General features: G+C 42.6%; 1 protein-coding gene across 8 annotated transcripts in view; it reads left to right on the top strand.

The window, feature by feature from the left end:
- The window catches only part of BCAS1 (brain enriched myelin associated protein 1), a 97011-nt gene that overhangs the window by 49779 nt on the left and 25307 nt on the right, over window positions 1-21925 (top strand). For 3 of the 8 annotated variants that reach the window (XM_036901928.2, XM_036901934.2, XM_036901932.2), the window contains exons 5-8: window positions 2400-2558; window positions 3508-3552; window positions 6126-6260; window positions 12545-12721. In XM_036901928.2, coding sequence (XP_036757823.2) covers window positions 2400-2558; window positions 3508-3552; window positions 6126-6260; window positions 12545-12721 — 516 coding nt within the window. Of the gene's footprint in view, window positions 1-2399; window positions 2559-3507; window positions 3553-6125; window positions 6261-12544; window positions 12722-21747; window positions 21790-21925 lie in introns of all 8 variants that reach the window. The other 5 variants (XM_036901930.2, XM_036901927.2, XM_036901931.2 and 2 more) reach the window with 3 other exon arrangements.

Genomic DNA, 21925 nt, shown 5'->3' with positions numbered 1-21925 from the left:
CCCACCCTCCCACGGCACCTCCTTCATGAGCAGGCACTCAACTCCCTTCCTCCATCTGCCTCCCAGGGGTGTTTTTCTCACCACATGCCTCTCCTTTCCCCTCTACCTAAGTTGAACTGAATAACCCAACCCCAGTCTCTCCCCACCACCAGCCCCACTTCATCCATCTCTACATTTTTTCATGTGCTTTCTCTGACTAAAATCCACCTCCACCCCCTCTGCATGTGCACCTGAACTTAGCTTCATGGCCAAGGGCAGACAGTCCTTCACCAGCAAGCCTTTCCTCAACCCTCTGCTAATGTTGTCCCCAACCTCGGTGCCCACTGGAATCACCTAGGGAGCTCTGCACTGTCAATACCTGCACCCCACCTCCAGAAATTCTCATTTAGTTGGTCTAAGTGGGTCTGGGTGTGGGCACTGGTTTAAAAAACTGCCCAGGTCATTCTAATATGTATGCAGTCAGCCTGAGAGCCAGTGGGCAAGTGACATTCACTTATTTTTTTAGGAGAATACTTACCCTTCTCCTCTGGCCCTTATCCACGATGAGACTGTTAGCATCTCACATCTGATTCATTTTTGCAAATCGCTCAGGGCTCCCTGTAGTGCTCAGCAATTAAAAAAATAGTTACAGCTAACATGTATCAAATGCTCACTTAGGGCTGCCCATTGGCCTAAATCCTTTATGTGGATTATCCCATTTGCTCCCCAACCCTAAGGGGCAGTCGCTACTCATTATCCTCCTTTTATAAACGAGCACACTGAGGCACAGACCTAGGGAGCATGCCCAGGACTGTGCTGTTGGGAAAGGTTCAGCGCCAGTGGAGTCGGCCAGCCGCCTCCAGAGCCTGTGCTAGTGCCGTGTGGCCTCTGCAAGGCTGATGCATAGGCAGATTTCCTCCACGCAGTCACTGAATGAAGATGAGTACATGAGGGATGGAAATAAATCACTTTTTCTTATTCAGCACCTTAATTAGGCCTAGTGGGGCATTTCTCAATTAGATTTATTCCTTGTACCACTTTCATAACAGTTCATCTTCAAAACAGGTTTGATTATTTATGTAATATTTTTTATTTAAACTTAACATTTTCCTTTTATTCAGCTTCACCTCAGCAAAAATACCCACAATACCAAAGGTTCGGTGCTATAACTATCTTTCTAAAGCACATTGAAAGAATAACCTTATTTGTGTGTGTGTGTGTGTGCATGAATGCACCACATAAATTAGAATCACTGCACCAGTAGATATACCAGCTCCTCTGCTATAAATAGGATTTTCAGCCATCTTTCTTATCAACCAACTTAACAACCTGGATCTGAATTATACTTTGGAATAACAAAAAGGTCAAGTCATTATTTGAAAATGTTGTTTAAAAGTGCATCTCTTCCAAAGCAAAGGGATGGATTTTTGCCTGAAATTAACCAGGAAACCTTGTGAGCTTGTTAAGGCTGTGGATCTTATCTGCGTTTAGTTTTATGGAGTTCCAGCTCTTTATGAGGCATTTCACAAAAAACACTTCCCCATTTAGAAAGTACGTGGGGCCCTAGAAAACCTTCATGTTATTATTACCTTTTAAAATATCCACAAAAACTGTTCATGTAATTTTACAGCCATTCCACAAAAGCCCCATTTTTAAAGCAGACTATTCTGGCCTGGTCTTTGGCATTAGGCTAATGTAGCTCCGTGACCTATGTGCCAAGTGGGTGCGGAGGAGAACAGGGAAGGGAACTGGTTCCATGGATGGCAGGAGCCAGAAAAACTTCAGTGGCAGAAAGTACACTCAAGCTCCAGGCCGAAGAATGGATGGGTTTGAGTGACCTGACTTGGCCCAGGGTCACAGAAGGGGAGACGGGAAAGGAGCACAGATTTCAGCCCACCCTCCCAGCAGAGCTATGGGAGCAAATCAGTCCCTGTATCACATCCCTTGCACCGATCAACTCCCAGATTCCGGAAACGGAATTATTTTAAAACATCAGTACATTTCTTTAAGTTGACATGATTCACCACTGTGGGGATTGTGGAGGAAATCAATCAGAGGCGTCTCTGGGGGTAATGTACAAATCATTAGACTAGAAGACCACAAAGATGGAAAATATTGGCATCATACACAACCTCTCTGCAGAATTGGGAGAAGCGGGTTTTTGTTTGGAATGCAACGTGCACTGCTGTGTTTATTACCCTCTGCCCCTCCAACTAACTGCAAATGCTGAATATGTTAGAAAGAAGGGGAGGGGAGGGAAGACTGACTTCTCATAAGCTCCTGATTGTTCTATGCACCCGTGGGCAGAATAAGTATGGATGGAATTAGGGGGTAAGGGAGAAAGGGGCACGAGGCAAAAACATTGCTTTGAGAGTCCACATTCAACCATTGCAACTGTAAAAACCCTGTTTTGCTCCTAGGACATAGTTGACAGCAAGGAACAAGAAGGACAGGAAATCACAACTGTGACTTGCTCTGCCTCAGGGGACCCTGAAGAACTAGAGATTGCAAAGGAGGACCCCCAGACAAGAAGTACAACAGATAATAATACTTCCATCATGAGCTTTTTTAAAACTCTGGTAAGTCATTTCCTCCTCCTCTTCCTCTCAATTCTATTGCTCAAAAGATATGTGAATTCTAAGAATAATGCGTATTTGGATATTATTGTGCTGAGTAGGATATCAGCCTGCTGCAGTGAACACTGGAGAGCAGGGACCAATGTGCTTGTCAGGGAAGGGTTACATCAGCCTGTCAGGGAGGGGCCCTCGGAGCTGGGAACCGCGGTGTGCACAGCGGGTGTCCAAACTGTGCGACATGAGCTGTCATAATGGAACTCTATTGCAATTGATGTCTTTTGGTCATTGGTCATAAAAAATACTTGGGAAATACCTCCAAGAGTTGTTGACCTATCAAAGTGGTTCTGACGGTCAAATGGCAAATAAACCTTAACATCGTTTAGATCTTGTGACATCGAAATCTACTACTTTTCACTGGAAGGAAGCAGGGATCCGCGTCTGGCATTGCTAGCTTAATTCTGATGCCTCAGTGTAGAGCCCACAGCCTGGCACATGCCAGACACTTGAAAAAGGGCCCAGTGAATGAATGCATAATTAAACAGATGGCTCCAAATGTGTTTGGGCTATGTCCAAACAGAAGGACTCACTTAAAAGATAAAGCAAAAAAGTCATCAGAATATACCACAAACACCAAAGGTTGTGAGTTTGTTTGGATTAGTGGTAAAATTGATGGAAAGCCTTGGCCTTCCAGGAACCGATTTTGAATGTGGCTGAGTTCTGTGGTGAATGTATAAGATCTGATTCATTTCATTGTAAAACATTAATTTTTTAAACTTTTTTTTGCATACCTAGGTAGTATCCAGAAGTCCATGGGTTTCTACTGAACTGAAAGGACTTCTTAAATTTATCTGTATAGTGACGTAGCCCACCTTAAAAATATCTATGTATCTATGAAATAAAATCGCCCTAAGGCACTATGATTTTTAACCTTTGGTTTTCTCAAACTTTTAAGGTTTCACCTAACAAAGCTGAACCAAAAAAAGATCTGGAAGACACGGTAGGTAGTTCGAAGTGTGTTTATTGTTTGAGTTTGTGTACAGAATTGAATTTGAATTTGCATCTGCTTGTTTGTTTCTTGGATTGTGTGTGTGTATGTACACACATACATACATATTTAGCAATTTAATAGTGCTGTTAGATTGTCCTTAAAATGTTTCATTTAACTTATTCACTATGTAAGAATTTTTTCACCATGTAAGAACTTGTTCGTTATGCTTCAGAAGATTGGAGACTGTTGAGAATTAGGCTTGGGGTGGATTACTGGTTGTGCATTGAGTCCCCTATACAGAATTTTATTGTTGTTAACAACCATTTGATCAATAAATATGAGAGATGCCCTCTCAAAAAAAAAATGTTTCATTTACATTGATGATATTTCTATGAAATTTTTAACTAGAAGCTTGAAATATATGCTAATTCAGGTTAAATAATGGCACAATCACTAATTTATTACATTGACTAGGAAGAGAATACTCATAATTATATATCATCTTAGTGTTTTTAGTTGTGTGTAGAGAGACCCAAGGAATATTAGCCACTGGAAATTAAATTTCTGTGAATAAGAGGTGAGACTTAGATTATGGTAGAAGTAAGCTGCTGTATTTGTGGTTTATAAAAATGTGTTCGTTTGTGTTTTCAATGTAATTAAAAAAAATAAATGTCAATCGCAAAGGTGATTGTTTGGTAAAATGAACTGGTCACCCTTGGACACTTGCCGAGTGAAGGAACCTGTAGGGGAGTCAGGATGCCCTAGAAAGCTTGAAGTTTTCCACTGTCATCCTAGAAATTCAGCCAGTTTTCCCTTTCAAGTAAATTTTGTTTGGAACAACTACGTCCTAGAGACGTTTTCCCTTTATACTTGACAGAACTGATTATCTCTTGTGGAACACGTGGTTTAAATTTCATGGGAATCGTGAGCAAAGTCTAACTTGGTGACAGAGAAGTGTCTTGCATCCTTCTCTCGGTACCTGCAAGTGCTTCGGAAGACACTGGGCCCAAATATATGGCTCGGCCAGCCCAGTACATCTGCTACCTGTATTTGAAGGGGTTAAACTGTGGAAAGGGTCCTGAAATTTGTCTCAGGATACCTGTGTTTGAGCTACTTGATAGCTGCGGGATCCTAACCGGTCTGAACCCCAAACTCAACATCTGTAAAACCGGAAAAATAAAAATTCTATCTCCCTGATCCCAGGGTTGAATGAAGGTGTGACAATGTCTGGTAAACCAAGGCAGGTGACCGCTAGTTCCATAATCACTGCAAGACAGGTTGAACGCCATGAGTGCATTTGTATTATACTGATTGTTTCCTCTAGAATTCTCTTCTTCCACTGGAAAAAAATACATGTATCTGAAGCATTGACCCGGGTTTTCCTATAAAATTATTCATTTGCCACAAGGCAGCTAAGGTCACATTCAGTGAATGGTCGGATCCAAACATTTCTTTGGATTGTGTGTCTTGCGTTGTTAGAAGTCACATAGCACCATAGGCTAAAAAAAGTGTGGGTATGTGGGTGTGTTGTATGGCTTCCCAATGACCTGATGCACTTAACACTCATCAGCTGCCTATACAGACTGTTGCCCACCCAGAATGTGGTCCCGATGGAACACACCTCGCTGGTAAAATCTCCCTGCCCTGCCCACAGAGCTGTGGGTCACTGCTAGCGGATCCGAGCCTCAGAGAAGGTTCTGGGAATGGAGGTTGTCGATGACACCCACAAACAGATCTCTTTTTCCAAACCTGCCTTTTTAACATCTTTTCTACTAAAAGTTTTGGAGTCACACTTTTGGAACATCTACACCCTTTGTCCATCTTCCCATTTGGCCCTGGGTGATTCTTCGTGCACTACACGCCCCCCACAAAATCCTCCACCAATTGTAACTTGAATCAACGATTCTGAAGGATTGTAGGTGGGCTATTTCAGTTCCCACTCCCCTCCCTCCTCTTTGGCTCAGTGCACTCATTCATACCAGAGACTTCTTTTGCCTGGGAGAAATGACCATCTAGAAGTCAGTTGAAATTTTTGTGGGTGAGGCTGCCTCCCTTAAGTTTCTATTGCTGAATAAAAGGAAATCCGTTTGAGAAACAAATCAACTAAGTGGCAGTATGTGGCTTGACTCCGGGATGCTAAAATAAATCGTTTGTCATCAGGTATTTTTTTCTTTCCTATGTAGCAATGGCATTTAGATACTTAAAACTATCAAGTAGGGACTGTGCTATCTGTTTTATTTCTTAGATTTTTCATCTGTGTATTTTATAGCCTATGGACAGAGCTTCAATGTCCTGTCATTGTCTTTAGCAAATGGCGCTGTATTCATCTGGGTCACTGAAATGGGTCGCCTTGTTGGAAATCAATGTGCACTTGAGAGATGGTGAATATACTCTTCAGCAAACTGCCTTTCAGAGTTTAAAAAAAGATAAACATTCCCATGATGTCTTATGGTTGGGGAGTGGAGGTACTGTGCCAGCAGTTAATTGTCAAAGTATTTTAATGCACTTAAAAACAACAGGAAGAAAGAAATGGATTTTGCTTAAAAACAAAGTTCTAAGCTGTGACTGCTGTTGCCCAAAAGGCATCCAAAACAGAAAGTGTCTGTGATGGACAAGCTGGGCCCCCGACCTCTGAGACCCGGGCGAAAAGCACCAAGAAAAAGCACCTGCAGAGCCCCAGGCTAGGATTCGCCTTTAGACAATTCTTTAGGCATAAGGTCTGTATGTTGTTAAAGGAGGAGGGGGAAAAAAAGAGCCCTGGTCCTCACATACCCTGCCCATCCTGAACCCGCCCAGCTCTGCTCCTGCAAGACAGAGCCCCAGGTGGTTGGGATCCTTAGGGGGCAATTAAAGATTATGTGAATCAACTGTCAATCATTTTTCTTATAGCCTCCATAGCTATAAATAAACATTTCAGGAGAGTTTCTTCCCAGTGTGGACCAGGGTTCTGAAATTGCTATTCTAACCCAGTGTTTCCCAAAGGTCAAAAGCATGCATACCATCTTCACCATTTTTGTCCGATAGAGAGAGCATTCTTTACTTGATACTTTTATATGAGATAGAAACATTTCCTATCTAAAGCCTTCACTAGAGGAAGCTTTGTATTATATCATACATGGAAAACCAGATTCATTTTTTCATAAGAAGAAGATAACCATTAATATAGCTAATAAAAAAGATAATTCCATTCTAGCTACCTTGTTTGTGTTAAGCCCCCAATCTAATGCTCTTTCTAGATTTATTAAAAGGTAATTAGCCAGCAGTAAAGAAATGTTAAAGACATACAAGCATCAGACCAAGCTTTTCTCCCAAATGTTCTTAGAAGGATTAAATGACAGTTGAGACAGGAAAAGTATTTTCACTATTTCAATGTTTGCTGTCATATTTCTGCACAACCTAAAATAATCTCTGGTCCCACCCATGGTATGCTTCCCACAGTTTGGGAAATACTCTTCTAACCTCAGGATAACAGTTTTATCTTTCTGCAATCTGTTCCATCCATTCTCAGTATTAACTAAGCTTATACCAAACCCAAATAAAGTCCAGGCAGAACAAAACAATGAATGAAGGCAGCGCAGTTCCATGCCCATGCCCTTGGGAAGTGGGGACAGCATAGAAGTCAGTTTGGGATATTTCACACGTCTAATGTCTAAGAAGATACCAGTGTTTGTCTGAAACCATCAATTAAAATGATCCCTGAATTGGACCAACAAGAAATTTGTTTAAATTATCAGCCATTCTCCACTAACTTGAATGGACTTATTAAAACACTTCCCCAGCTAGATGTTAGCACCCCAGGATTGTGCATGCAAATGAAAATTCCATGAAGAGATCTACAGGCTGAATCTATGTTTTGCATAAACAAACTATCTTCTGAAGCGACCTTCAGTTTCCATCCAAGCTTATTTTGTTCTGTGAACAGAGAAGTGGGTGGAGTGATTTGATATTACAAAGTGGAAAGGAAAATTTAAAAATTAAAAAAAAAAAAAACAGTGGCTCCACTGCACATGAGAGACAGTTTGGTAATGGCTAGCGAAACTCATCATAGATCTGCAAAGGAATCTAGCTGATTCCCGTTTGCAGCTTCCGTGAATAGGAAGCCTCAAGACTTTAAGAAGTGTGATATTTCCCCCTCATATTTACATTTCATGCACTGCAAAGTGTCGTGTCTCCAGAATCTCTTTGGCTTGCCTAAGCGGACCACCCACATTCGATAGTCCTAGGGCTGCCCCAGGTCATTGGCATCACATCCTGCCACTGAGGTGCATTTGGGGCAAGGATAGGATTCTGGAAATACTGGGAAAATGGAGAGGAGGCATCCCTTTCTGGGATTCTGTAATACCAACATGAGGAATTCAGGATTTCGCCTTGAGTTACATTTGGTCTATGTTCTACATAAAAGTAAAGTAAGGGGACAATCCCCAAATGTCCTTAATTCTCATTTATACAGAGGTGGGTAGAGCTCATTGCCTTTTGCCTCCATGCCTATGGCAGTGTATTTCCTTCCTTACTGATTATTCTGTCATACAAAACAATAGGAAAAGAGAGCCATTAAAACTGACCGGCCTGATTCCATCAATGATGGGATCTGCCTGATTCTAGGAAGTGTGATACTCATCCTGATTTCATTGTTAAGCTGTGACTGAAAAGAGTAAATCCAAAGATAAAACATTATCTTCTAGTTTGGCTACATTAAAAAAAATAAATGTTACCATTTCTGGCTACCTCTTTGGTCCAGTTCTTTAGATCTCAATTTTCCTTCCCGTGAAAAGCATTTTCTTAATTTAAAAAAGTGGGGAGGCCTGGAATTAATACATAAGTTTATTGTCATAAATAATAAGGGCACCAGCTTTCCTTTGCTGCGTCTGAATCTTTTTCTCCTGGTTTAACCACATGCGATGCCTCAGAATCACACATCACACTTCCTCTGAACACTTGACATGACAACATGCACACAGGCAAGTCATTGTTTTAGAATGCTTTTGCTGTGCCCAGAAATGTTCCTCTCCCCTCTCAGGTTTTTCCGACGCCCACCTTCTTTGAAAGGCAGCTGAAATATTAGCAGCTGGCTCACGCGGTTCCTAAGCTCTGCCACGTATTCATTGTTTTCTGGTTCTCGGTGTAATGCTTACATTTTACTAATCCTTCCCCTCTCCCACAGCCAAGTGTGAAAACAGGATGAAACCTTGTTAGGGAAGATGCTAAAGTCACTTGATCTGCAATCTCCAAATCGAATACATTAGGTAGGGTTGCCAGGTAAAATACAGATATCCAGTTAAATTCAAATTTCAAATAAACAGCAAATCATTTTTTTGGCAAAAACAGAACTAAGTCCCAGCAAAATTATTCTTTGTTGGTCTAAAATTCAAATTTAACAGGGCATCCTGTATCCTCGCTGGTATTTGCTAAATCTGGCAACCCTGTCCACGAGACGGGCTCCAAAAAACCTGGATAGGATGTTTGTAGTCTCCTCAGTAATGCAGACAGAGTGGTAATTCAGTTGGTGCTGGCAGAGCACCATTTGGGGCGCTCCTCCGGGTGGGCAGGGGGAGAAAGAGCTGATGGTGGCCTCTGCCTTCAAAGCCCAGTAAGGAGGGGGTGGGGGGGTGGAAACGGGACATGGCAGGATCCCATCTGAGTGTCTGTCTCTGGCCCGTTTCATACAATTTTTTATTTAATCATCTACTCAATGCCAGTTTTGTGCCAGACACTGGGCCTGATGGGCTCTAGGCACATAATGGTGACCGAGACGTGATAGCTCTTACCCGAGATGCGCATTCAACAAACAACTACCCAAATACATCAGCATTATATTCCCATACATCAAATAGTTATGTCCTTGTAAGGTTTTCTAAGGGTCTCTGGGTATGTTCCTAGAGCAAAGAGAAGAGAATTGTCCATTTCCAAAAGACACTGATAAGTGTAGATATGTTTCTCAATCATTTTCTCATTGTTAGCTCTCCACCATGAACATTTGTTAGGATATTTTCTCCTAATTGCCCTTTCCCTTGATATTTTCATGAAACAGATACACTGTACATCTGTTCATGTCCTATGAAGCGCCATGGACAATGTTATTATCTATTTTTTTCATAATACACCCCAAGAACAAGGGCAATATTTCCTCCAATTCTCTCCCCTGGAAGACAGTATTGCCCTGTCGGCATGCACGGTGCGGACGATTCTATCCTTCCGTGGGAAGAACAGCACAGGGAGTGGGGAGACCTTGGCTGGCTGGAGGCAGTGGAGAATAGAGGAGCCCTTAGAATTTGTGTTTGGGTATCTGACTCCCTGGATTTTGATATCAACTCAGTCTATTAGTGCAATCATGGGGAAGTTTTTTAAGTGCCTGGGACCCAAATGGACATGATGACTAGATCCTTCCTCATAAGACTATTATTAGAACATCCAATTGCTCAGAACAGTGCCTGGCACTGGTGGTACCTTTAATTGTTATTATTAAATCAAAGTTACAAATTGGAAATTATGTCTTGAAAACATGACTACAGTCCAATGGGACTACGCAGAGAGAGGAGGCTGAGGGCAGCAACAGGAAATGCTAAAATCAGCCAAGCCAGATGCATGGGATGGACTAGGTAAACTGGCCCTGTCCTGGAGAAAATTCTAGAACTCTGGCAGGCTCTTTCTGTCACCCCTACAGGGCTTTGGCTGAGTAGGCTTAGCACACATGAAGGGGCAGCCATGAGCTGGACAGATGCCGCAGCATCTAAAGTGTCAAAAGCCAAGCAACAGGTTTTAAGTCACAGCAGCGTGGGGTCACTGAGCAATGGAGCGTCTACTGTAATGAATTGGCAAGATGGAACTGACTTAAAGCTCTCCTTTCCTGGAAATAGAAATGAGATCAGCTCTAGTTCCCCAGGTTCTTGGTCCAAAATGGACCCCTGAGCAAATGGCGATTCTCCTGAGAAGGCAGAAGGGAGACTGATGTTGGGAGGCGACCAGCCTTGGCCATTTGCTCTTTCTGCTTCTGTCTGCCCCTCAGATGCTCACCACGGTCCGCTGTGTGGGGGACACCCTGCCTTCCCAGTTAGCGCCCCATCACCTTCAGATCAGGCAGCCGTCCCCTCCTCAGGAGTGCCTTCCCGGCTGGTCTGGTCTGATCTCATTTCCTGGGCTAGACTTTTTTTTTAAGCACCAAATCCTACTCCCCATCTCCACCCCCAGCACTTGTTACAGTTGAAATTTTACATTTATTTGTGGGACTTTGTTTAGAATCTTTCCTTCCATGAGGACACAGAGTCCCAGAATTTAATACTCACCACAGCTCTTGGAAAGCACACAATCCTTTCTTCGTGACTAAATGAACAAATAATACTTTCTCATATTTTCTGAAAAAAGAAAGCCAGCTACTTAGTGGAGGGCAGGTCCTCTTTAATTTAATTAACATTTAGAGCAAGAATAGCAGCAGTGCCCACGACCATTTGGACACGTGTAGCATACACATGTGAGCTCGGTCACTTTGATGTCACTGTTTATAAAATGCAGAAGTTAATCTCAAATCCTGGTATTACGTAGTTATGTACTCTTTAAATGGAACTACGGTTACTCCAGGATCAACTACCACAAAAGTAATTTCCATATTTTGGCCCTTTATCTCCTCATTCAAACTTGAAACATGCTTGATAAATGACCCCATCTTAACATCAAAAAAGCCAGCACAGAAAATATTGTGTCTTGCTTCTAAGACTAAAATTCACGTTACTTGCAAACACGCTTTCAAGAGGCAATGTGCTGGGTAGAAAGAGCATCAGACAGGAGCCAGGAGTCTAGACTGGAGGCCAGGCTGTGCCCCTGATTTAATGTTGGGCAGATCAGGGGCCTCAGTTTCCCCATCCACGAAAATTCAGGCATTGGACTAAGACTCTTTTCCAAAATTAAAAATACTAAAAAACTTCATGAATTTTTCCACACCCCAGTTTTACATCCAATTTTTTTTTTCTTTTAGTCAGATAGTGTAGTCAAAGGTGGGACATCCCTGGAACTTAAAGATTTGTTTCACGAGTCTCCAGAGCAAAAATCAGAAGACCAAGATGTGTAAGATGAAGAGGTTAGGGGAGGTGAGCTTAGGAACATTTTCAATGTCAATAGTTACTCGTGTTGAGATAAACTGAGACTCTAGTCCCCCTAACTCTTCTTTTATTCCAAGACTCAGGAGGTGGCAGAACTTGGGGAGTAACAGCCCAGTCACTGCGGAAGTCAGATGTCCTGGAATTGGACTTCAGCCTGGCGATGGGGTGGGATGGGGCCGGGGGAGAAGGGACAGAAGGAAGGGGAGGGGAGAGGAGAGAGGGGGAGAGAAAGAGAATAGGGATCAAATGGATAAGACTTGAAGTTTTAAGTCAATTATCATCTATCCAGTTACATCTAGTTTTGATGTAGAGGCTGCATCTGAAAGTGAAGAAATAGGGCTTGTGGGTACCCTTCTAGCTCAAGACCCCTTCGCTGAGTTCCAGCCTAGCTGCCCTACACATACTTTATAGCCAAGATCAGGGACCACTAAGTGGAGAGTGGGAGGAAATTTTCAGAACTTCTATGTGAAATTATAGTTATTTTAGCCCATGTTTAACTTCTGATTTGGATTAGTAAAATCATTCACATTTCTAATATAAACAAATATACTTACATTGGAGGTGCATGTTCAAATGTTTTTACTCATGGGAACATGAGCAAAATCATTTGAAGACCAATGACTCAATATGAATTAACATTCTAACAGCCAAGTGCCTCTTACCATCCCTTTGTTCCTAATGAGCTACTTACATGAGCATGATAAATAATGCTTCTATGTTTTTGCAAAAGGAAAATATCTTGACGGTTTCCAAGATTTCAACACCAGTCCACATTTGCATAGAGTGTTTAAAAAAATACAGAAAATTATGAAGAAAACTAACATGCATAAAACCCTAGCTCACATGTATAAAGAAAGAGATCTCTCACTTTGGAAACCCTGAGATCATTTTAAACTTGTTTAACTCCCTAGGGTGCCGAAAAGTCACCCACCACTTCAGCTGACATCAAGTCAGACAAAGCCAACTTTATACCCCAGGAGACCCAAGAGGCAGCCAAGAAACCTACACCCACTGAAACAGCAAAGGAAGGGGCCAAGGAAAAGGGGGGACCCACCTCTCTGCCTCTGGGCAAACTGTTCTGGAAAAAGGTAAGTCCTATTTTCAGGATTTGCAGAGTGTTTGGGGCTAGGAGGACAGGAGAAATGGTTTCAGTTGGGCTAATGCATGTACTCAGCAATGTGTGAAGATTCTTTTTCTTCTCCAAAATGATTCAACTAGCCATTGAGTTGAAAACTTCTAATTTACTCTGGGGAAGGGTGAAATGCCTGACCCGTTATAAATATGTTTTGTGGGAAAGAAAGGAAATGAGCAAGTAGGATGTTTCGCTCTTGGAATTAGCCTGGTTCATGACAGAGGGCTGTGGTGTTCTCATGATTTTATTTTCTTTCTCAAATGCTTTCTCCCTCTGGCTTCTGACTGATTCCTTCTGGACGCTTCCACCCTGGCGAGACGAGCCACTTCTGGGCTCACTGCTGCCCTTCCCCCAGCACGATAATCTCAGCCATGAGCCCCGGAGCTCAGTCTCCTTTTGGGAAACCAAGGCGTCCACCAGTCACCATCAGGACCAGCACGCAGTGGGCTCTGTGATAGGAAAATTCAAGCCGCTGTCTGATCGATTCCCCTCTAGAATAAAGGTGCCATGCAAGGAAGTGGGGTGGGGGGAGCTGAGTAGTTCTGAGAGCTGTTCCTTGATAACCATCGCCGAGCAAACGCCAGCTGCCACACGTGTTCAGAACTCTTGCCTGGTTTAAATGCGGCCAAAAAATGAGCAAGAAGCCGTGGGGTGAGCAGGTGGAGTAAAACTCGGAGAGCTGAGCAAGACTGATTTAGTAATTTCAACAAAACATCCTTCCACTTGGCTAACCGGGCAAGGCAGGTGACTATGACAGATGCCACTGTGGTGGTGGTTTTATTCTTCTGTCCAGAATCTAGCTGGATTTCTGAAACTCCTTCCTGTTTTACAGGAATACCCCTTCTAGGCTCTGCCCAGAACACAGATACCAAAACTCAGTGAAAACTTTGGATGATGTCCTGTGGCATTCTGTTTTAATCCTTCTTCCTCACCAACCAGCACTTAACTCATTTCAAAAAGTCTTTTATCAGCAATGTAATGTAGGGAGTGACTCCCAAATGAGTTATATGTGTATATCAGGGCAAGGGACTTAGAAAACCCACATCAAACATACTAATTTAAATAATTATGTCTTTTCAAAGTGTATTAGGAAAATCGAGCTAGCCCATGAAACCCAAGATTCAATGTTTACTTTGCTCAAGGTGAGACTGTATGAATGTAGTGTTAAAAGCAATCCAGTTAAAAGGAAAGTGTTACAGAATTAATGGTAGTGATCTTAAGTAAATTGTCATAACTGTGGGCCCTCCAGGAAGGAGACACCAGGACAGAATTGATGTGCAAGAGATGTACTGGAGGAAAGCAGCTGTGGTGGGAAGGGACAGGAGTGGGTGGAGAGCCTTCAGACCACAGGGAGGGTCTGATGCCTATGAAGGGAGGGAGGGGAGGAGAAGAGGGTCGGAAAGCCCACAGGGCATCCAACAGCAGAACTTGCCCCTAGGAGCCCCACATTGGGCTGGAATCCTGAGGGGCTCAGCCATTGCCTGGGAGCAGCCAGGGAGGGCATGGCCTCAGCATTAGCACTGCAGATGGCGGTCGGAGGCTGTCCTTCCTGCGGGGAAATCTCAGCAACACGCTCCATGGTTGCACGGATGGTACCTGCAAGACAGCCCAAACCATAGAGGAGGTGGGCAGATGCCTGGCGTTTGAGGAATGCTAACCTAAGGGCTAGAATTTTGGCATCAGATAGACCTGACTTTGAGTCCCAATCCACCTTGATGAGCCTGAGTTTCCTCATTTGTGAAATGCAAATAATAATAACACCAATGCCATAGAGATGAAGTGAGATTAAATGAAATACTGCCTGGAAAACCCCTAACACTGTGCCTAGCACAAAAATAACCAGTAGATTGTTGCATTTATATCCTGTGTGCTCAGAGGGGTTAAGGCATAACCATGTCTGCATCTTCACCTTCTGCACCATCCCATTTGGGGAAGCTTCTAAGTCTCACATACTTTACCTTTCTTATCTTTGGGATCTCTACAGGGTAGGCTGGTTCTTTCCATTGGAAATCAAGGTCAGGATCACTTGACATTCATTTCCCTAATGGTAGAATCTCATGTATTTTGGTCTCACTGCTCTTCACCACTCTCTGGCTTTATTTCTTTAGTTGATTATAAAAATAATGAAGTTAAGAGAAATACAAAACCAAATCACCTGTAAATCTTGCTTTTCCTTCTTTCATCCAATCAGAAAGAATAACTCTGTAAGGAAGTGAAATAGGGACAATCCCTTCATTCGATTGTATTTTTAATCTCTCTTTGGACTGAGTTTTTTGTGTGCTAAATACTTTGTGCTAAGTACTAGGCATTGAGAAGACAACAGTGAACGGGTCATGGACCCCTCAGCTTACATTTTCACAGCGAGCTTATGTTCTAGGAGGAAACAAAATGAAGACTTTTGTTTCCTTTAAATTAAAATAATCTTTGGTTATAAAAATCACGTGTAAAAATTTTGAAAAACAAGGAGGAGTGCTGGAAAATTCTGATATATCCACTAACTAATCCTAAGCTCTCTTTCTTCTCCTTTAATTGAGAATCTATTAAGCAAGCTAGCTGTGAAGTTCATAAGTCTACAGTTATGAACATCAGAAATGAATATTTTCCTTAAGAGGCTGTGGATATGAAACTGTGTTTATTTGATTTATTTTCTTGCTGAAGTAGTTCTTATTATAAAACAAAAACAAAAATAACCTTTCAGAAAATTAATTTCAAATTATGTTGTCCTTGCCAAAAAATGTTTAAAATCCAGCTACATATAACAATGCCCTTTATAATTCTGGGTTCACTGGGGTACTGTTTGCTCTGTGACTTCACAAAAGTTACTTACCCTGTCTGAGTTTCTTCTTCCTCATCTGTTAAATGAAAGGGTTGGAATAGATTATCTTGAAAAGTCATGTATATGACAAGTTTTGCCTAATAGCTAGAATCAGAAAGATGGGCTGTGTAACCTTGAACAAATTACTTGACCACTCAGAGCTCCTATTTTCTTACCTACAAAATGGGACATGTTTATCTCACAGGGCTGTTATGAGAATCCAATAACCATACATAGGGAGTACCCAGGGTACAGTAAATGCTCAATGAATGGTATTACCATTTCTTTAAGTATGAGCAATTGCCGGTTATCATCTAAATATCCATGTGTGGCTTCAGTGCCAACAGCACTTTAGGTACAAATAAGTGTAAGACTCATATACTGTCTTGGAAATACTTGAAATCCATTTGTAGGAACAAGGAATACACACATGCATGCACATGCATGCGTGTATATGTGTGCAATGCACACAATCAGTACATGATACATGTGGAATATCTTCAAAGTAACACTTTTCCTGCTTTCCTTTGGGGAGAAAGAAATGGAGTGGAAAACAATGTGAACTCTGAAGTCAAAGAAACACATAGTCAAATCTCAGCTCTGACAGTTACTGGCTGTTTGAATTTGATCAGGTGACTTAAACCCCCAGGCCCACTTTCTTTGGCTTGGAGAGTAGGCAGTGATACCTCCCCTTCATGATTACTGGGAGGACTGAGTCAGAGGTGAATGCGATGTGACTGGTGGCCTGTTCCAAAACAATAAACTAGAACTCTGTGTGAATCTGTAAAGTACAGATTGCAAGTGCTATGAGTGTCGAGAGAAAGAAACAATTACCAAAGGTCAAAATAGACTAACAGAACTTATGATTTCCTCTGAATCATCTGGGTTATTTGTTTCAAATGCAGAGCCTTGTATTTGATCCCAGAATCCATGGGGATCCTGATTAGGAAAGTCTGGTATATATGGCTGGACAGTTATAGGTGCACTTGAAAGATGGGATGAAATATCTAGGCTTGATGAAAAAGGTCTCAGGGCTACAGTGAAGTCAATGAACTCAGAGCAGCTGTCACATGATCAAAATGATGCTTCCAGGAGACCAGCTATTAACAGGATGTCTTGGCTTAAGTGCTACCATGTGATGGTATTTCAAAGAAACGTTCCTTTAAGAGTTGAATGTGCTCTTCAAAAAAAGGAACCCTTGTTATTCAAGTTTACCCTGATAAGTTTACGTGCTGTTTAGACCCTTATTCTCAGCAATACAAATATCCAAATAGGATCCTTTAGATTTCCAACTGGACATTTATGGCTGTTAATGAGGCTGGATAACTTTTTGAGTCACCAGATAACAGCCAGATGACCAGGTCGCTGAAGAAGATTGGAAGTTTCTGGTTTTGAGGTTTGAATGAGAATCCCATGCTCTGCGTGTTTCCTGACAAGCCCCATTACATTCCTCTGACTGGAGAGCCTGAGAACCTAATAAATGCATGTTGGTCTGCAGAAATGGAACATGCACTTTAAAATCATCCTCTCATTTCTTTGAAGTGAGCTGCTTCGTCAACAATGCTGTCCAATTTTTCTTCTTGTCTCTGAAATTCCCTTCCTGAACACATTCCTGATGTGAAAAGTTCAAGTCCTCTTCCCTCCACTTCAGAGGTTATCCATCACAACGGACTTATTGGCAGTGGAAAATCATGAATTGGAATCTGCAACTGCTGGCTCCTCGGCTCACAGGCTTTCTGCTGGGTGGAAACTGTAAGGAGAAAAGGAACAAGTTGCCTGGGGTCTTCATTTGTCATTTGTCGTTGGGCCTGGAAACCAGACTGGGTACAAATATACATCAAGTGTGAGATCCAGGCTTGGCTCAGAGAACTGGTTGATAGGGATGCTGTAATACATCAGTCGGCCTTGAAGGAGAATAAAGACACACCTCCAGCTTCAAAGGGAGGCATGGTTTTAGAGTAGGAGCACAAGTGTAATAGATGTTGGAGCTCAGGCCTAAAACTTAGGAGAGATCTGCTTCCATTTTGAAGACTGACACAGAAAATGAATGCAAAACATTCACCCACTGCCTTACTCATGACCCAGTAACATGGGCTGTTATCATCAGTATCTTTGTCAGCATTACTGTTCTTTTCATTTCCGTAGAGTTGCATCTAACGCATATTCACAAGAAGGAGCGATGCAAGCCAACAAAGAATGTTTATTAAAGGATCAAAGCTACATACAAGAAACTCTCTCTGGGGAGCCCTCTGGAATCTGGCCTCTATTCTGTTTATTCAAAGTTTGTATCAGTAACTTGTTCAATGAGCTAGAAAGCATACTTATCCTGTTTACAAGCTGGCCGGGCTCCTAAATGCAGTCCAAAACATAAACACCAAAGACCGCAAAATACTAGCACCATGGGCTGAACTGAGCATGTTCTAGAATTTTTGTTTTACAAAGGTCAGTGGGCTACTATGCACTGGGGAGCAGGTCCTCAAGATTTTAACTGAGAACCACAGCATCCCAACCCCACTGTAGCTTTGGAACCTAATAAAACCTGAGAGCAGGGTGGAACATGTCTGTTCATAAGGGTCTCAGGAGCCAGCATATCTGGCCTGAGCAGCCTTAAGGAAATGCAGAAGCAACACGGAATAAATGCAGTAAAGTCTTGACTAGGTCTGAGAGGGCTAGGTTATGCACTGCTCTCTAACTTTCGTAAAAACCACCACCATTAATTAAACACATACTATGTGCAGACACCATGCTACGTGCTTTATGTATATAAAGGAAATATCAGCAGCTTTCCCAGATGGATGGACATAAATAAATCTGCATCCTACTCATCCCACCCAGATCATTCTAGGAATTTCTAAGAAAGGTGATCATGAATCATCCGTCCCTACTGGGTGGTCACTCCTGAGCTACACCATGGATACGAGGGCCACCAGGGAAAATAAATCCATGCTAGTTCCCCTGACCAGTCACTGCTCTAGGTCCTCACAAACCTGCCGCTTGCAAAGCGGGGGACACAAAGCTCTCTTTCCGTGCATGTCAGCTCTGGGGAGAGACTCCCACTGCTCCTGCTTGGGGCACAGATGTCACCTAAGCAGAGCCGTCCCTGGCACCCACAGCACCCCTGTCTCCCCAGGGTACACTCAGCTCACGGGTAGCTCAGGTGGGCCCAGTTGTTCTGCCAGCACCAGCACGCCACCCAGAACCGCTGCCCCACGCTGACGCTGCAGGCAGCCGCTTCACCTCCAGCTCTTATGTCCGCCTGATTTCTCTTTCTGATGTCCGTCTCTCAAAATCTTTATTTCTGCTCCACCCCGTATGCCTGACTGTTGGGAAAGACCAAAGACACTGACAGCTAATGACAGACAGGGTTCGTGTAGCTCCCCCGCACCACACCCCCGCCTCCCAGGGCCTCCAGCTCCCGGTGAGGAGGGGCGGTGTGGCTGGACCCCAGCCACCAGATGTCGGGGGCTCAGCTCTGTTCCGGCCGTGACTTTCCCTTTGCATGCTTTATTTTATGTATTCCTTAAAAATACCCTATGATTGGTAAACAGTTCAATAGTGAGCCTTTGGGTTGAGGCTCAGAGAGGTGTCCTCAGCTCACCCAAGGTCGCACAGCTGAAACAGTGAATTTGAATCTGATCCCACAGACGAGGATGCTCCAGACCCGGGTTCCAAGCAGGTTTCCTCTTACATGTGTCAAACACTAAAAGGGGGCAGGGAGCTGGCCTCTTATTACCTATTTTGGGGTCCTTAAACTAATTGGATATTTCAGCCACTGCTGACATAAAGCTACACCCATAGACCAGTGTGCAAATATATGAAAATGTACAAACAATTTTGAGTGGTTCTTGGATACAGCCCTAAAAATTTAATTGATTACATAGTACAAAGTTATCTCCTTCTCCATTCTACCCCAATTTCTCTAACAACATCAGAAAGAAACTCTCTTCATAAGCATTTTTCTCTGTGCTAATACTTGCTGATCTCCTTCCTTAACAAAGACTTAAAATCATTAGAATCGAATGAACATTTTTGCTTTGTTCATTGGTAGTTGTTCTATATACAGCAAGAATGTCCATGTTACAGTCACAATAATGATAAGGTGTTTCTTTTTAAAATATATTTATTTAAGTAAAAACATAGTCGATTTAAAGAAAAAATATCATGTAAATACAGATGGTACATGGACAGGTCAAGCATCATGCAAATGGAGTGCAAATTGCTGAAGTTTGAAAAATGCTCAAGTGGACTAATTCCTAAAATAAGGAATGTCTTGCTTGGTGGTATAATCTTCAAAATATGAAATAGCAATTCTTTTTGGTACAGACAATATTTATAATGCCAGTTTTTGAAACACCAGGAAGGTCTGGAAGTCTGAAACCACAATGATGATCAAGGAAACATCAGTGTTCAAAGTAGCTCCTTCTGATTCTCTCCCACCACCTACACCAAGGTCCCCGTGTCCTCTGGAATGAGTGTGCAACTGATGGTCAAGAACTTTCCAGACACAGGAAACCAAAGACACAAATGTGTCATTACAACCAACTGGAACAGAAGAGAGGCTTTGAGAAACAAAAGATCCTATTCTGAAACAGGGAGAAGGTCTTCTCAGCCTCATGCAGACAGTACACTGAAACTTTTGGAGGTCAAGTTTAAAGAAATCTAGCTTTTAAAATATCGTTTAATTCTTTACCTGTTCATAGTGTTAAACACCATCCAACTGGTCACAGGAACAGAGAGGTTCAATTCCAAGAAAGCTAGACTATTTGCAGTTCCTTCTGAATAGTCTGTAATTTCCTGATAATCAAAAGCTTCCAAAAAAATAAAAACCCACAATCCATTTTAGGGACATTTTTGAGCCCAGGTAAGCTTCAGAATGAGAAGATAAATAGAACTAAATGGTCTGAGTTGAAGATCTCATCTAGAGAGAAAGCAGTCCTGGTTGTGGAGAAAGGACCTCATACAGTCACCAAAAAATGTGTCCCTCATCCTTGACGTCATCACGGCAGGGGCAAAGTTGGCTCTTGGAACCCTTTCCACCTCTTTGTAGCTGTACCACCTTGAGCAAGCGACTCCACCTCTCTGCACCTCCATTTCTTGCTGTGTAAATGAGGCTCACCATGCCGACCACTAGGGGCTACTTTACGTGAGATAGGGTACACAGACCTCCTAATGAAGAGGATATGTTTGTAAAGGCCAGTTCCCTTCTCTCCTTCCCACGGGATACTTCAAAGACAAAAATAAAGGCAAAGCTTGGAACAAAACAGATATATAGAAGAGTTCTTAATCTGGAATCCAGGAGAAAAGATGCAAGGTCTAAGAAAACTCTGGAATTATTTGTAAAATATTTTGTTTAAATTTATTTTTCTGGGAAGAAAGTCCAGATCTGTCAAGTGTCACCACCCAGAAGAGTTTAAGAATGACTCTAGGAAATAACGCCAAGATAATCTCCAAAGTTGGACCTTTGCAAACTGATCTGATGATTGTGACATTGACCCTCGGTGGAGTTGGGATAACTGCTCTCTTCTGTGGGGCAGGACTGTGTTTGCCAGAATTACTGCAGGGAGTGATGCTGGAACCCGGCCGGCCGGCCCTCCACAGAAAGGTTTTAACCAAATTGAACTTTGGCACAGTAAAATAAGCAGCTTCTGATGCTGGCTACTGTGCTTTCGTCTGGATAAGGCTGAGGACCCTGCTTATTACACTAGTGTCTGATTGCTCTGAGGACCGTGGGGTGAATTTCTCTGAACTTACTAACAGAGTTTTCCTGAGCAGCTCGTTTGTTCTTACCTAACAGTGATTGTGGATTGTGCGATTGATCGCATTTCCCTCTTTTCATCAGCTACCAGAGAAAGTCCAGGCAAATGCGATGCTTGTCCACAGCCAAAACTGTGGTTTGTGTTTTCTGTAGCAGCCGCTCTCTTCACTCCGTGTGTGTGCTGGCTGCATCGGTGTGTTTATTTTCCCTTTACTGCATTTTAAAATACATAATTTATATTATCCTGCTATACTGTTGACATGTGCCTAAGCCTCCTGCTAGTTCTTTTTGCAACAGGTATGCATAAGCAGTTCGATGTCCAAGAATTGCATCAGCGGGCTGTTAGCCCAACTAACCCTTCATTTTGGGGGTAACATCCTGAATCTTACTTTTGTTTTTATCTTCCCTTTAGTCCGTTATAGAGGATTCAGTCCCCACAGGTGCAGAGGAGAATGTAAGTCCTGCATTGAACAACGGAATCATTCTATTCTCATCTTTGGCTGTTAGGCTACTGGGCATTCCAGCTCTGGGAGCCCGGGCTCTTGCGTGCTCCAAGCCTTACTCATCTGCTGTGGGCTCTTTCACCCTCG

Source organism: Manis pentadactyla, chromosome 5, assembly GCF_030020395.1.
Source record: "Manis pentadactyla isolate mManPen7 chromosome 5, mManPen7.hap1, whole genome shotgun sequence".
Classification (NCBI taxonomy): Eukaryota; Metazoa; Chordata; class Mammalia; order Pholidota; family Manidae; genus Manis; species Manis pentadactyla.
Note: the sequence above shows the minus strand (reverse complement) of the source record. Positions and strands in the feature narration are given on the sequence as shown.